Below are 16,163 nucleotides of genomic sequence, written 5' to 3' on the forward strand. Positions count from 1 at the left end.
CCCTTACCTTAGGTCCTGGGAGGCCGGGATGTCCTGTTTTCCCCTTAAAGCCCTGAAAGAAAAAGCAGGGAATTCTCATGTCCTTCACGTCAACTGGGGGCGTCTTCCCACTCCTCCTTCCTCAGTATAAACAATTCAAACCCATCCAGAGTCACAGCATGGTCCACGGAGGGTCTGGATTTACTGTTGCAGCCACCCAGGCAGATGCTGCAGCATCGCAGCTTCCAACTCCTTCCTGCAGCTCAACTTACCGGTGGCCCCATGAGTCCAGGGGGGCCAGCAGGACCAGGGTCCCCCTAGAGAAGGAGACCAGGAGGATTGAGACAGCAGTTTTGCCCAGCTTGTACCCACCTCATCCCACTGTCCTCCCCTCTCCAGGCCCTCTGCAGCTATCCTCAGATGGAGGGAAGAATCTAAGCCTGCTCAGCCTCTGACTGGCTGTGGATCCTGTGACTTCCAGTCCCTCTCTGGGCCTTCGTTTTCCTTCTTTGGGATATATAAGGGGGTTGACTTTGATGTTCTACCCTTTCCTGTGGCCCCAGCCCTTTCAGATTCCCCAGCAAAACCCAAGGAGCAGGGCTTGCTCAAGTCCTTCCCTGTCCACACCCTGATCCTTCCCGAAGCCCAGCCTGGGTTCCTCAGCTGTCTGAGTTTCTGCAAACATACTGCCTTCATAATCTGGCCTTTGGTGAGACCTAGCTCGCCTACCCTGCTTAAGGCCACTAGGAGAACTGGAAACCAAGGGGCTGCGGTGCCACTGGGGAGCTGGGGGCAGAGAGAGACACACCGAGGAGGGCACGGGTGCCCCCGAAAAAGACGGGGATGCTTCGGTTCTTTCCATCACGGTTTCCCTGACTTTGACTCTCCAGGAAAAAAGGAGAGGAAGGGGTGCCTGCCCTCCCGGCCCATCATCTCACCCTCAAGCCAGGCTTGCCGTCCTTCCCGTCCAGACCATCCAGACCGGCAGGGCCCTGGAAATAGGAAGTAGGAGACATGGCCCAGCCCCTCGACTCTCTCCACCCCTCCACTGTCTCCCCCCAGCACGCACACACACACATACACACACACACACGTGCACCCCACACGTGCACACACACCCCACATGCCTGCCAGGCTGAGAGGGCACACACTCACCTGAATCCCAGGAGGTCCCGGTGGCCCAGGGGAGCCAGGCATGCCTGATGGGCCTCGAATCCCTTCGCTGCCCTGGAAACCAGACCCCCCACAACACCAATAAAGTTAGCAGGGCTTTGTCCCACCGTGGAGACCAGGCCCTGGGTCAAGGGTTCTGCTGCTGGAACAGGACAGCTAGCTGGCTTCTGGGCCAGGTCTGTCCCTGTCTAACTGCATATGTGCCACACGTCTCCTCCACAGGAGGCTCTGTCTTCGTGTGCAAAGCATCCCCTTTCCTTGCTGCTCCCTGCGGAAGGGACAGGGCATCTTCTCCAGTGCTGACCTAGGGGCTGGCATGGCAGGGACTCAGTAGCATGTGCTGATCTGGAATCTACACGGGCTCAATCCACACGGGCCTCCACAGTGCACCTGGTGCCACGTGGGCTCTGAGTCCTCGAGATGAAAAAGTGGACACCCCTGTCCTCAAAGAGCTCACAGTCCAGTGAGGGTCATGGGCCCAACACAAGCAGGGGCAAAGCAACAGTCCATGTGTTCTGCGTGGAAAGGGGCTGTGGGAGCTCAGAAGAGGGAGCGGTTCCTTCTGACTGGGAACCAGGGAAAGTGTCACAGAAGTGTCACCAGATGCTAGACTCTGAGGACGTCTGGGATTGGGCAGGTGGAGGAGAAGAGCACATGCCAGAGGGAACCTAAGAGAAGGATAAAGATTTGCAAGTGGTCACGTGCCTAGCCTGGCATGTGTCTAGGGTGTTTAGGGGAGCCCGTGGGATGGGTGGGCAGGCAGAGGAGTCACCTTGATGGGTGGGGACCCTGAACGCTGTGCTAAACTTTATCGAACAGTCAGTGGGTTTTCAGCTGTACTTCTCAGAGCGCTGGGGGCTCCTAGGGGAGCCTAGAAGCTGGGGGCATGAAGTGGGGACTGAAGAGGGGGGACTCCAGGACCCCGACTGTTGTCTTAGCCAGGGCAGCTCCACTGGCATTTGTTTTATAGATTGACGTTTTTTACGTTTCCTTTTATATGATAAAAAGGCTCAGGGACTACAAAATAAAGTCTGAAAACCCCTGCTACAGGCACTGGGAAGCCATTGAAGGTTCAAAGTAGAGATGAGAACTGATGCGTGGATTGGAATGTTTACCAGAAAAGGCAGGGGGAGGCAAGCAGCATAGCGGGGAAGGTTGCTGCATTCTCCCAGTGGGGAGAGGGCAGCTACCCTGGATCAGTGGCTGTGGGGTGGTCAAGGCACGGCATCCCACTGGAGAGACCCAGCAAAGGAGAAAAAGAACTTGGGGGGCATTGCAATGCCACCAGCCACCAGGAGGGGTCAGCACAGCCCCAGCCAATATTGGCCCCCACTGGGAGTTGGGATGAAGAACCACTGGCCAGAGGTTTGGGATTGTCTGCAATGACCAGCCTAAGGAGAGCAGGGGCTGCAGGTCCTCCGCAGGGAAGGGAAGTGAAGGGAGCTGGCAACCGCGACTGTCCCAACCGTGGCTGATCAGCATGGGCTCTGCGGAGGTAGCAAGGGACCTAGGTCCTCCTGGAGCTGGGAAGGAAGTCTCAGCTCAGCTGCTAACACTGCTATGTGCCCCTGGGCTGCCCCAAGCCTGTGGGCATCAGTTTCCTCACCTGCACAGTGAGACATTCATGTGTGTGCTCTCAGAGGAAAGACGCTCTCCTCAAGGCTGTAGGCTCCTGCTCGTCCCTCTCGACCCAGATCCCCCCACCCCAAGCTCAGGGGCTTCTTACACCATCCACCCAGCACATCTAGGGAGCCCAGAGGTTGCACCGAGGCAGGGATGTCAGCCCCAAACCAAGGCAGAGCTGTGTCTCCAACATTGATCAAACCAAACTTAAGGGCAGCCAGCCCAGGACTCCCCCGACTGCTGCTCCCCGCACCTTTGTCACTAGGCAGGACATAGGCCACCCCCACCTTCTCTGGGCCCTTGGGCACAACTGGAGCACGGCTACCAAGGAGAAGCGCATGCCCCTTCCACGTTGGTGTCCTCCTTTGGGACGCGCTTTCCCCTTCTCTCAGCTCCTCGCTCCTCCTGGCTTAGGAGAGGAAGGCAGCCTGAGCTGCCTGTCGAGTTCTGCCTCTTCCCCCTACCTCCCTGCTTTCCCCCATCCCAGCAGACATGGGCCTAGGCTGCACAGAGGCCGCAGGCATCCTGGGCCAAGCAGACACCCCGAGGAGCCTGCTGGTCTGCTGCAGGCCTGTCACCCTCCGGTAGTCACTGGGCCCATCCTGAAGGCCTCTTTTCCCAGCCTTCATGCAATTGGGTCAGTCTTGGGATTTCCCAAAAGCCTGTTGCTAGGGGTGGGACAGGGTCATGGAAGCTGCATGGCTCAGATCTGTGACTTTGGCCAACCAGGGGTCCTGCTCACCTTCTCTGCTTGGGGGCCAGGTGGGCCAGGTGCTCCAACTTTGCCTGGGAATCCAGGAGGACCCTGTATCAATAAAGGGGCAGGCAGGAATGAATTGGGGCTACAGGGGGAGCTCCCCTTCTTTCTTCCTTCTGTGCATGATGCACTGTTGTTAAAGCAATTCATTTTGACTTCCTAGAAGCACCACCCAGGAATATTACGTCTGCCTGGCCTGCCGGGCTGAGGCCCACCCAAGAGGCTGCGCTCTCCAGGTCCTGGTTCCTGGAATCAGGCCTGGCCACCCAGGCCGTTCTCCCGTGCCTCTCCCTTCTTCTCCCCAGGGCCATCCTCCCTGAGCCTGGCCTGGCCAGGCCTGCCCCTCCTGACGAGACCACATCAGACAGAGCCCGCTTTGTGTCTTCTTCACTCACCGGTGGGCCCGGAAAGCCTGGCTGGCCTTGAAATCCCTAGGATGAGAAGCAAGGGACAGTGTGCTGTGCCGCCACCCCCCTTCCTGCCTGGCTGTCCAGGTGGAAAGAGTGACAGGTGAGGGCACCCTCAAACTCACGGGCTTTGCCCTCCCCTCCGCCCACCATGGCTGGCAGGTGAGGCTGTGGGCATGAGGTAGGTCACAGCCCAAGGACAGGTGGGATGGGAAGACTAGAGCCGGTGACCACCAGGGAGGAGGACCCAGCCCCTTCCCTGCCTCCCTGGAGCCAGGTCCCAATCATCACTCACCTGGTCGCCCTTCTCACCGGAGTTCCCTTGGGGTCCTCGCTCTCCTCGGGGACCCTGTCACTCACAGAGAACAATGCAGCTGAAACCTAATCCTCCTGCCCTCAGACCCCAGGGGTCCCACATCCACATCTCTCTGCCCCTCCTTCACTCACCGCTGGGCCTGGGGGGCCTGGGAGGCCTTCAGATCCTGGGGGACCCTAAGATACAAAGGAACAGAATCAGTCACTCCACCTGGGGAGGTGAAGGGTGAGGCGGGGGTTCCATGGGGGGCTGCACAGAACAGAGGCGGGCACATGCGGGGAGCCCCTCTGCCTGGCTTGCTCAGGCTTCCTCTGTCCCGCCTGAGCTCCTGGCCCGGCCTCCTAACTTGTCCTGCCACCTCCTGGCTCACTGCAAGCCAGCCAGCAAATGGCTGCCCTCTTCCCCTCTAGCACCGCTCTGATTATGTCACTCTCTTGCTCAAACACCTTGAGTGGCTCCGTCTGCCTCTGAGTGGGGTGCAGGCTTCCCACCAACGCTGGCCTCTGAGGCAGCCTGTGACCTGCACCAGCCACCCTCTCCCACTTCTCCTCCCCCTCTCCTTCTCATCTTCCATCTTGCTCAGTCAGACTGCTGTCCCCTGACACACTCTATACCCTTATGTCCCCAGGCCTTTGAACCCTTAGCACGCTCTCCCTTCTACCTCGAATGCCCTTTTCCCCCTTTCTAGGTCCCCTGAAACCTTGCCAAATCCCTCGATGGCTGGAAGCTGTTCCTGCAGTGCCCCACCTGGCCTCTCCCTCTGGAATTCCCCAGTACAGACAGCCTCAGGGATCCCTCCCTCTTGCTAATCAGCTCTCAGCTCAAATGCCACCTCCTCGGAGAGGCCTTCCTGCCCCTCCGCCCTGAAGGTGCCGAACACCTCTCTAGCCCTTTCCCTTTCCCTGCCCCACTTCCTCCATGAGTTCCAGCCCTTGTAGCTCCTACGCACTTGCTTATTCATCCAGCAGCTGCCTCCTCGATGGCAGGGCACGAGGGCAACTGCCTGCCCTGTTCACCCAGACACCCTCAGAGGTGAGCCCAGCACCCCACAGGCCCGAGAAATATCTGTTACTGAGTAAACGCTTGATAGGGTTTGCTGAATCCCACTGAGGCCGCACTGAACTTGGTGAATCAGTAAGGCTGCAGTCCCAGTTTGGCTGATTCTAGATCTGAGGTTTGTGAGATGTGTCACCAGATAGACACAGGTTCAAGTCCGGGTGTCACCACTCACTCACTCACTAGCTGCAGGTGAGTCACAGCTTTGTCACTCTGGGGACCCCAGTGTCCCCATCTGGTCACAGCCCAGCTCCTGTGCTCAGCGTGGGGCCTGGCAGGCCTTGGCTCGAGGGTGGCGCTGGGGGGGGCTGGGGCCACAGCGAGGCCCTCCCTTGCAGGAGGCAGAGTAGTGCTTCTGCGGCCGCCTCCCAGCCCCTCCCCTTGGCAGCCCTGTGGGGATTCTCCTCACAGCCTCCACCTCCTCGGGGCCCAGACTGTGCTGCCGGATTGGGGGTGGGGGCAGCAGGGGTCACAGTTCGCCTTCTCTGGCTGCTGCCAACTCTCCAGCCTCAGGCTCTGCGGCTCCACGTGCAGCCCTGCACCCGCCGCCGCACCACTGGGACTCACCGGCTCTCCTTTCTCTCCCGCTGACCCAGTGTAGCCACGCTCTCCCTTGATGCCCTGACAAGTGGCAAAGAGAGAACAGAATTAGCCCGCAGAATTAGCCCGTCAAGGCGCCAAGGCAAGGAGTGGAGACTGCAGCTGGCACCCAGACTGGCTCTGGGGGGATGGCACCGGGGAGACGGCTGGGTGCTCCAAGGCTGCCATGCCTCCCACCTGCCACGATGCCCCCCAAGCCCCGAGCGGAAAGGAGGACACCCACCCAGTGGCTTCTGTAGGGGTGGCTGTCTCTCCAGTTCTCCCGCCGGCCCCCTTGCCTCCCCCCACTCCGGCCCCAGGAGGCCGATCTCAGTTCTTCCTTGTCTGGGCCTGGCAGAGTGCTCCGAGCAGTGTGGTGGGGCCAAGCCACACTACCAAGGGGGCCTACGGTGCGGGGAGGGGCTGAATGCACTTTCAGCCAAGGAAGAGGCTGAAATGCCCAGGAACGGGGAGCCCGCTGAGGTTGCACAGCCTGGCCCTGTCCTCACCACCGGCCCAAGCCTCTGGTACCCCACACCCACTCCCCAGCAAGAGTCCCCTTACTCACAGGCAGTCCTGGGGGACCCATGGCACCTGGGTAACCGGGTTGCCCTGGAGGACCCTGCAAAGAAAGGCAGCCAGGCTGGACAGCCCCCAGCATTTCCATCCTCCCCTCCCTGGGTAAGAGGGTGGCCAACGCCAAAACCTCTGGGGCTGCCATCTAGCAGGCGCCAGCCTGCCCCAGCACCGCCACACTGGGCCATCTCCCCAAGCCCCAGGTCCCCTTGGTGGTGACCACCACCATGGACCTGGGCTGGGGAGGCAACCCCCAGCCTGGCCCAGACCCTGGGAGCTGAGCCAGAGCAGGGGACCCAGGGCACACATGAGGACCAGGGAGGAGGGTGTGGGCAGGAATGCTGAGTGCCCCCAGGGACGCTGCTGGAAGACAGGGGCTGTGCGTCCTTCTGGCAGGGAATCAGGGCACATGGAGATCGGCCTCCTTTGCTCCTGGGGGAGTGCAGAAACCCCACACTAAGGGAATCTCCGCAGAGGAGCAGAGAATCTCAAGGAGTCCACCTCCCAGCTTCCACCCAGCAACCACCCCTCGGAGCCCAGGCTCTGCCTCCCCAGCTCTTCCTCCCTTTCCAACCCCCGCTCCAGCTTCCTCTTACCGGCTCCCCCTTATCTCCAGTCAGACCCGTGAGGCCTCGCTCTCCTTGAAGGCCCTTGGAGAGAAAAATCATGAGAAACTACAGGAGCGGGCGGTCCCCACCCAGCCCCTGACTCCTTCCCCCTGCCCACAGCCATCTGTTCCCACTCCAGGCAAATGTGGAGGCCATAGAGGCTCTCCTAGTGTCTGTGGCAAGGTGACCTGTAAGGGGTGCGCTCCAAAAGGATGACTGGTGGACGTGTGAACCCCCACACATGGGTGCCTTTCAGGACACCCTTCAAAACAGGTAGCTGTAGAAATATGCCCCCCGGGGTGTGGTTCTGGGAGGGTACCTCTCAGGTGCCTGTAGCTGGTATGCCCTGTGTGGTAACTGACTGGGGTATACCCCTAGGAGGGTGACGGATCAGATGTGTGCTTATTCTGAGGGGCAACTGTCAGGAAAGGTACCCCAGATGGATGCTGCCACCAAAGTGTATGATATCATCAGACACCCAGCACTTACCTGTCCAAGTCCCCCACCCCAAGACAAAAATCACCTTCTTGGAGGGATGCAGGGGAGAGACGCAGGAGGGCTGCCTCCAGAGCAGTCCCTGTCACTTTGCAGGGGGGGAGGGCATGTCACTTTCCACGAGAGCCACAGCCCCACCCCTAATTCTTCACCCTGGCCTTTGCAGGTGCCTCGCCATTAATGTCACCCTTCCTGCCCCCTTCCCCTTCGTCCCCTCAAGAGACGGCGCCCAAGCCTTTCCACGACACAAGACAGATGGCTAGACGGACAGATGGCCCCTTCACCCAAGCAAGCAGAAACAGACAAGACCCGGCCAGAGATGAGGACGTGGGGACAGATGGAGCTGTGACAACCAGGGGCCCTGCTCCCTGAGCCTCCATCACCACGCCTGGGAGGAGAGGAGCCAGGCCCCAGGAACACGAAACCTGACACACAGGAGGTTAGTTTCCGTGACCCAGGAGGGAGCAACAGTGAGGCTGGGGGTGATGTAAACACACCTGTGACGATGACGAAGGCAGAGCAATTAACGACACCTGGCAGAAGAAGCCGGCCAAGGTGCCGGACACAGAGGGGCAGGGCGCACGACCCTCAGAAACCCAACTGGCTGGTATCACACACCCTGCCTTGGAGCGGACTGGGACTGGAGCCAAAGAAGAGGAAGGGAAGAGGAGGAAGCTGAGAGTTTCCTCTAGCACGATGGAAAGGTGCAGGCAGGGCTGCCTTTAAATCCCTGGGTGCCTCTGGACGGCCCTGCCAAGCAGCAGGGCAGCAAACCTGTGCCAGCCTGCAATGTGAAGCTCTGAAGCTTTGGCATCTCTGCTGGGCTCTGAGCCAGGTGCCTGGCAGGGCCCCAAGAACTACTTTCAGCAAATCTTCAGGCAACTCTGAAGGTGGTGAGAAGCAGAAGGCAGAGTGAGAAGGCAGGAATGGAGAGGCCCCTAGAGGCACCAGCTTAAGAGGAAGGTTCACGAGCTCAGGAGGACTTGGGGGAGTGCTGCAGGATGGTGGGAGAGATGGAGAAGAGGGCGGAACGGGGGAAGAGGGACAAGAGGAGGGAAAGAGCGCAGGAGAAGGGGGAGAGGAGGGACTGGAGAGGAGTCAGAGACTGGGAGGATGTCCAAGCTGCCGGGACCTCAGAGAACCTGTGTCGTTAGCTACCGTGCCTGAAGGGGGACAACGAACACAGAGGACGGAGGTGAAGTCATGACAGGAGGGGAGCGGAGCAAAAGCCACAGAGACCTGGCTGACGGGGGAGGGGAGGTCGAGCAGCGCTAGGTTCTTACAGGCAATCCGGGGGAGCCAACAGCACCAGGAAAACCTGGGGGGCCCTGGTGGGAGAAACAGGCAGGTCACATCTCACAGGCACAGTAACCCTGGGGCAGCCTGGAGGGCACAGTCTGGGGCCTGGGGGTCATGGGGAGAGGAGGTCATGGGAGTATTTTCAAGGCAGCTAGAAAAGAGACTTCTTGAAAGTCTTGGCCCAAAAGACAACTGCTCCTCCCCTTGGCTCCGGGAAGAATGGCTCCTCCATTGGCAGGGCTGCAGAACGGCTCCAGAGTGCTTCCCCAGCCTTCCGGAGTCTAACGAAGACTCGGTTGCAGCAGAAGCTGTTTCTTTTGGCCTTGCCCACCATGCCTGCCACCCAACCTCCATCTGTGCCCCGAGTCGGGGGGCTCCCTGGCTCTAAGATGGCTCCCACCAGCCATTTTCTTCTTCAAAGAAAGCCTTTTCAGTTCCTTCAGCCTTCCCTAGTCACTTCTATTTGCCTGCCATGTCAACATCACAGAGGACTCCAGAGTAGATGCCCTGGTCTGGTCTTTGTAGATTTACCCTAGCAATGGCCTTACAGAGCAATGGAGGACAGTTCCATCTTAGCTCTGAGCCCTTGTGGGGACTGGCATCACAGGGGCACGGAGAGGTCTGGCCGGCATGCCACACACTTCCCTGGCTGCGGAGGCTGTGAGCCTGAAGCCTAGGCCCCCTGCTGAGGGTGGCCTGGGGCCACCATGTAAAGTACAGCAGGGGGTGGGGACAGGGAAGCAAAGATGTGCCTCTGAGGACCTCCCCTAAGCAGGACCACAGGCGGTGAGCAGAGCAGGGCACTTCCAGGGCATTCGGTGGTGGAAGAGCACAATCTCTGCAAATGCTCTTCGGAGGGACAGGAGAGGGCAGTGGAAGTCCCCTCCTCCTTCCTTGCCCAGCCTTTTGGGGACAAGGCAGCCGAGTGTCTGAGTGTCATGACCCCTTTGACAGCCTTTCAAGCAGGCCAGGGCACCACAGATACTTACGATAGGGCCTGGAGGACCTGGGGAGCCCCTCATGCCAGGCGGACCCTGCAAAGGAAGCCAAGGGAAATAGATGAGGAGGTCCAGGCCCCATAGAGCCGCTGGGGTCCCAGCAGCCTTCCTCCCAACTTGCCAGGGCCAAGGTCAACAGACAGAGGCTGTTGTTCAAGCAGGACCACTTAGCTGACGTTAGAATCTTTCATTTGGTTCATTGAGTCATCCTATGAACATTTATTGAGCAACTATTACGCACCAGGCACTAGTCCAGGGGCTGAGATCACAGCATAAACAAAATAAATTAAAACCCCTGCCTCAAATCACTTACATTCCAGGGGAGAGATGGACACTGAAAATAGAACAGGACTGGCACATAGTTGGTGTTGAGTTGACACCTGTGGAATGTTCCTGAATGAAGTCACTACGCAGGAGGTTGAATAGTGATCAGTATAATGCAGACCAGGGTGACTGGAGGCTCTGGGGCTGGTGTGGGGTTCAACTTAAAGAGGATGGTCAGGGGAGGTCTCTGAGAAAGGGACATTTGAGCAGAGCTGAAGGAGTGCAGGAATGAGCCCCGGAGAAGAGTGTTGCAGGCAGAGGATGCAACTTGGTGCTGGGGAGAAAGAGTGTGTCCTGCCCTGGGTCCTGTGTGTCTCAGAGGGGCCATGTGCCAGGAGAGCAGATAAGCCCAGAATGGTAAGAGGCATCAGTCACGTGAGGCCTCGGAGGCCCCTGAAAGGTCTCAAAGGCAGACAGGGTCCCAGCCCCCTTGAGGATGAGGCTCCATCCCTGGTCTTACCTCTTCTCCTCTCTGGCCTGGCAGTCCGGGAGGACCAGGCAGGCCGGGGCTCCCAACACAGCCAGGATCTCCCTCATTGTTGTCACCCTGGAGAGGGCCAAAGATGGTGAGAGTGAGCAGTCAGGGCCTGTTCCTGCGGGGCATGGGGCATGGTTAGGGGAGAAAAGGCGAGGCACTCACCCGGGCCTCTTCGGCTCGTGGACGCTCCAGCGACAAAAAGCACTGCAAGGGACAAGGAGAGGCACTCTGTTGGGTGAGGCAGCCAGGGAGCCCTCCTGCTCGGGCCGCCCCTAGCCCAGTCGTTCCTACCTGGGCACAGGTGTCGAGGCCTGGCACGCCGGGGATGCCCTGGTCTCCCTTCTCTCCCTTCTCCACGAGGTATGCTGGGTGGGCCCTCTGCCCCTGGACACAGTCTCCGCAGATACTCTGAGCAGGGAGTGGAGAAAGGAGTGAGGCCTGGGTCAGGGAGGCCAGGATGGGCTGACTGCGGAGCCCCGCTGAGAACCCAGAGCCGGGCTCCCTGCCCCACAGGCTTCCCTCCCTCCCCAGCCGCATCCCTGCGGCTGCTTTGCTCCATCCTCGGGGGACCCACTCCCAACAATTGGCTTTGAGTTTCCTCCAGGAAGAAGCTCTGCTAGAGCTAAGCCAAAGCCACTTTCCAGACAGGCGTGTGGGCGGAGGCGAGGGGCCCGCAGAGGGACCATCTGTCCCGGCTGTTCCTGCAACCTGCACCCACTGTGAGGACAAGCCACGAGGAGCGAGCTGGAAAGGCTGGCTCCGAATGCCAGCTTCTCTGCCCAAGGGAGCAAAGGCACAGCTGCGGGAGGAGCCAGCCCTTCCCAGGAGCCCCTGGGATGGATCTCGGATTGCTCACAGGCTCCCGCCCAGCTCACGCCACCAGAACGGTCTCCCCACAGGAAAGGGTTTAACCTTCTTTGGGTTGCAGACCCCCTTGAGAGTTTGACGGAAGCCAAGTGTCCTTTTCCCAGAAAAATCAAACCCACTAGTGAAAACAAGCCTGCAGTTTCTGAGGACTCAGGAGCTTGGAGCCTGTTTGTGGCCAGTGTGGTGTCCACAGATAACCAGGCAGGAGGCCCTCCTCACCTTCACTGCTTGCTGCCAAGCCCAGTGATAATGGCTGTCATTTCCTCAGCACCCACGATGCTGGGCATTGTACGTAATAAGCCCTGCACGTATCACAGCCCATCCTGATGGTGCAGTGACGCAGGGAATCTTATAAGCATCGTGGAGATGGGAAAGCCAACACTCAAGAGAGGCAGCATGACCTGTCTAAGGAAAGTGGGAGCCTGGAGTGGCATGGGCCTGTCCTAGGCCAGAGACAGCGCTCTCTCCCCAGGGCTCCTGGACTGTGGGTGCAGATGGTGGCTGGGCTCCAGGTCAGCATGCGCCAGGGCGCCATCTGACCCCTTCTCCACACTATGTGCAGTTTCTATTTGGGGCCCTGTGCAGAGCACTTGATGAGGAAGCCAGCAGATGACACATTGCAGGGAGAAATGTCAACTCCTAGATTTGGAGTCCCACCATCACTGCCCAGGCACTGACAGAAGCAGAAGGGAGAAGAGCTGGGGGTTTCGTTGCCACAACCCCACCGTGATCCAACATGTAACTGATGCTAAGTGATTACCCCGACCTCCTCTGGCTGCTTCTGGAGAATCTGCCATTCAGAGCAGGGGAGGGATAGAGTCCTCATGCTCTGCTCTGACCAAGGCCCATCGGGGTCACAGGATGTCCAGGGCACTGACTAGCCAGTGTCAGGAGAGGGTGGCCAGGGTGAGGGGGGCTCTGGAGGCCAACACATCTGAGGATGCTGAGCTGGAGGAAAGTCCAGGAACATAAGGGCCTCCTTCAAAAGCCTGAGGGTGACCTGAGGAACTCCTGTGCTCTCGTTTCTAGAGGTGGCTAAGCAAAGATGGGCTGTGCCACCCTTGGTTCCCAATAGGAACTTCTGCTCAGTTTGGGAAGCCGGACCAGGTCACAGCCCTCTGGTGGGGTGTGAAGGGTGTGTACAGGCCCTGGCACAGGCTGACTCTCTGACCAGGTCCCAAGTCCCCTTTCTTGGACTACCGGAAGTGCTTCTCAAATCCATATCCTCCCTGGATTCTTTCTGGATTGACTAGAGAACGACTGAAGCCTTCTTCAGGCCACACCCAACCTCACAGGCCCTACCACTGCACTTTCACCCCCTCTGCTTTGCTTTGGAAGCTGCTGGGCTCGACCGTGGTGTGACTTGGGTGCTGCAGCGTCTCCTTGCCAGCTGCTGCGGGCAGCCTTCGGGGCTGGGTTCTGCCAACAGCATCTGCCATGTGGGCACCTTCACAGGATTCCTTTAAGCACTCATTCAGCAAATGTCACCCGGGGGCCTGTTATAAGCCAGGCACCAGCTAGGCCTTCTTAGACAGATGTCTGGAATGTGTATTCCCTGCAAACTGCTGCTCTCTCTGCGAGGTGCCACACAGCTGAGCACTTACTAAGAGAATCCCCTCAGGAGACACCCCCGCCAGCTCACACTTCCCTCCTGGGTACCCTCTTACCTTAAGGAGGTGCTGTTCAATTGGTAAGGATCCCTGCAAGAGACAGATGTGTGAGCTCAAGCAGGTGAGGGGAAGGGACAGGGAGACTTATGGGATCAGGTGGAGCTTCGGGACATGTCATGCACCTTCCAGCCTCACCAGGGGGAGAGAAGAGGGACCCCCACTGCAGCTACTGGGCCAGCTTCATAGCCTGATCAGCCCTGGAAAGGGCAGGGAAGGGGCAAGGACAGGGAGTCCTGGCCGGTACCCACCAGTTCCGCAGTTAGCCCAGGCTGCCCTGGCAAACCGTTGTTTCCAGGCACTCCCTGTAGCCAAGAAGAGACATGAGTGAGTGGGCTCCTTCTCTCCAGCCTGCTGGTCAGCCTGTTTCCTGCTCAGCTTCCCGCCTCCTCTTCCCCTTGTCCCGCAGAGCTGAGAGCCCTGGCTGGCACAAGGCTGACATCTATTCTTAGCTTAAGAGCCTCTCGACCCTTTATAGGGAAAGCCAAGGAGACCCAGAAGAGTGACCCCAAAAACAAGTCCAACAGCAAGTGTTTCCCCCACGCCTCAGAGGAAGGTCAGAAATTGAGCAGAGTGTCTTCCATGGAACTACTCTTTATTTCTGTGCTAAATCGTTTTTCTTTATTTTCTCTTTCTCTTTCCTTTTCTTTCTTTCTTTTTTTTTTTCTTTTTAGAGATGGGGGTCTCACTCTGTCACCTAGGCTGGAGTACAATGGCATAATTATAGCTCACTATAGCCTCGGATTCAGCTTAGGTGATCTTCCCACCTCAGCCTCCTGAGTAGCTGGGACTAGAGGTGCTCACCACCACGCCTGACAATTCTTTTGTATTTATTGTAGAGACCGGGTCTCGCTGTTTCCCAGTCTGGTCTCAAACTTCTGTGCTCAAGTGATCCTTACATCTCGGCCTTTCAAAATGTTGGGATTACAGGCGTGAGCCACTGTTCCCGGCCTACTTTCTCATTTAATCATCACAGTTATCTTGTTGAACTAAGCGTTGTTATCTCCACCTTAAAAATAGCACAAAGAACCTAGAGGAGGCTGGGTACCGTGGCTCATGCCTGTAATCCTAGCACTTTGGGAGGCTGAGACAGGCAGATCGCTTGAGGTCAGGAGTTTGAGACCAGCTTGGCCAACATGGTGAAACCCTGTCTCTACTAAAAATACCAAAATTAGCAGGGCATGGTGGTGTGCACCTGTGTTCCCACCTACATGGGAGGCTGGGGCAGAAGAATCACTTGAACCCAGGAGACTGAGGTTGCAGTGAACTGAGATGGCGCCACTGCACTATCATCTGGGTAACAGAAGGAAACTCCGTCTCAAAAAATAAAAATAAAAAAAAGAACCCAGAGGAGTAAGTAACTTGCCAAAGGTCACAAGTTGAGCCAGGCACTGGCTTCTAATTCCTCTTTCAACCACGATTCCAGCACCATTTCTCAGACATCCCCAGAACATTCATGTGCACAGCAAGGGCGGGTGCTTGCCAATCAGACTCATCTAGATACAGAATTCTTTCGGTAAGTTATTTGGAGGAAAAAATTCTATGCCTCAGTTTTCTTATCTATAAAACAGGGATAGTTTATGGTGAGGCTTCAAGAAGACAATGGCTGTAAGGATGCAAGCTACCCAGACTCTGTTCCCCTTGATTCACGAGGCACATTTGCATATTAAATACTCCATGGATGCAGGGAGTATGTTCCATTTTGAATCCCCAGTGCCCGACATGGAGGAGGTGCGCATTAAGTACGTGTTGAGTGAATGCACCGCTGCTCAGCCTGCTCCTCCCTGCACGGGATTTCCTTGGTGTACTCTGAGATCTGGCCTTCCTTCAAGTCCCAGCTCCCAGTAATGGAGCATATCACCAGCCCCAAGCAATTTCCAGGCAGGCTCTACCAGGCCTGGGTCAGACCTGGAGTCAGCCTCCAGCCAGCCCCCTCTGGTACCTCCCTGCACCATCAGGTCTTAGAGCAGTGCCTGGCACAGGGAAAATGCTTTGAACATGTCAATTCTCCTTCTTCTTATTATTATTTTTTATCTATTTATTTTTTTTGAGACATATCTCTCTGTCGCCCAGGCTGGAGTGCAGTGGTGCACTCAGCTCATCGCAACCTCCACTTCCTGGGTTCAAGTGATTCTCCTGCCTCAGCCTCCCAAGAAGCTGGGGTTACAGACGTGTGGTATGACACCCAGTTAATTCTTTTTGTATTTTTAGTAGAGATGGGGTTTCACCATGTTGGCCAGGTTGATCTCGAACTCCTGACCTCAAGTGATCTGCTGGCCTCAGCCTCCCAAAGTGCTGGGATTACAGGCATGAGCCATCACACCTGGCCCAAACATGTTAATTATTATGCCCTAAATCATTACTCATCCCCTGCTTGCCTCTCCATGGCCAGTGCCTTAGTTCTAGCCTGATACTTTGTAATTGTTTTCCTGACCTCCCAGAACTAAATGTTCGATGTATTGTCCTACTGCTGAAGTGAAGAATGCAGACTGAGTTTAAACCTAGTCTCAATAACCTACTAATTGCCTGTTGCCTCAGGTACCTTTCTTAACCTCAGTGCCTCGGCTTCCTCCTCTGTGAAATGGATTGAGATGAAATGAGATAACTAAGCACTAGGACCATATGGCCCTGGATGAGTAAGTGCTGTACATCCCTGAGCCTGTGTCTATACTTGAAGAAAGGAGCTGCTTGGCCCTCCTGTGTCCCACCTGGCATGGGACGGGTGTCTGTTAGCAGCAGCCTCGCTTGGTCTCAAGCACTGGCACTAGATGAGGACTTGGGTGCCTGGGACCAGACTCAGCAGTCACTTCTTTCTGCCTCATTCCCCCAGCATGTCTTGGCAGGGTGCACACTACATCAGCTCTCGCTTATTAATGGGTCACTTTGAAATGACTCTTATGCTTCCCCAAGCAAACTGCAAGCCCTCTGCAGACGGATTCCTGTTTCCTGGCAGTGTGGCAG

At 57.4% G+C, this 16,163-nt stretch overlaps 1 protein-coding gene across 7 annotated transcripts in view; it reads right to left on the bottom strand.

The window, feature by feature from the left end:
- COL16A1 (collagen type XVI alpha 1 chain) overlaps nucleotides 1-16,163 on the bottom strand; it is a 52,728-nt gene that overhangs the window by 10,031 nt on the left and 26,534 nt on the right. For 5 of the 7 annotated variants that reach the window (XM_032246701.1, XM_032246700.1, XM_032246705.1 and 2 more), the window contains 18 exons: nucleotides 13,454-13,507; nucleotides 13,203-13,235; nucleotides 10,960-11,076; nucleotides 10,831-10,872; nucleotides 10,651-10,737; nucleotides 9,858-9,902; nucleotides 8,853-8,897; nucleotides 7,063-7,116; nucleotides 6,459-6,512; nucleotides 5,879-5,932; nucleotides 4,387-4,431; nucleotides 4,235-4,288; nucleotides 3,928-3,963; nucleotides 3,518-3,580; nucleotides 1,135-1,206; nucleotides 918-971; nucleotides 252-296; nucleotides 8-52 (listed from right to left, as the gene is read on the bottom strand). In XM_032246701.1, coding sequence (XP_032102592.1) covers nucleotides 8-52; nucleotides 252-296; nucleotides 918-971; nucleotides 1,135-1,206; nucleotides 3,518-3,580; nucleotides 3,928-3,963; nucleotides 4,235-4,288; nucleotides 4,387-4,431; nucleotides 5,879-5,932; nucleotides 6,459-6,512; nucleotides 7,063-7,116; nucleotides 8,853-8,897; nucleotides 9,858-9,902; nucleotides 10,651-10,737; nucleotides 10,831-10,872; nucleotides 10,960-11,076; nucleotides 13,203-13,235; nucleotides 13,454-13,507 — 999 coding nt within the window. The remainder of the gene's footprint in view (nucleotides 1-7; nucleotides 53-251; nucleotides 297-917; nucleotides 972-1,134; nucleotides 1,207-3,517; nucleotides 3,581-3,927; nucleotides 3,964-4,234; nucleotides 4,289-4,386; nucleotides 4,432-5,878; nucleotides 5,933-6,458; nucleotides 6,513-7,062; nucleotides 7,117-8,852; nucleotides 8,898-9,857; nucleotides 9,903-10,650; nucleotides 10,738-10,830; nucleotides 10,873-10,959; nucleotides 11,077-13,202; nucleotides 13,236-13,453; nucleotides 13,508-16,163) is intronic. The other 2 variants (XM_032246702.1, XM_032246704.1) reach the window with 1 other exon arrangement.

The sequence above is a fragment of the Sapajus apella genome, unplaced genomic scaffold (assembly GCF_009761245.1).
Source record: "Sapajus apella isolate SASKATOON/1434 unplaced genomic scaffold, GSC_monkey_1.0 scaffold62, whole genome shotgun sequence".
Lineage (NCBI taxonomy): Eukaryota > Metazoa > Chordata > Mammalia > Primates > Cebidae > Sapajus > Sapajus apella.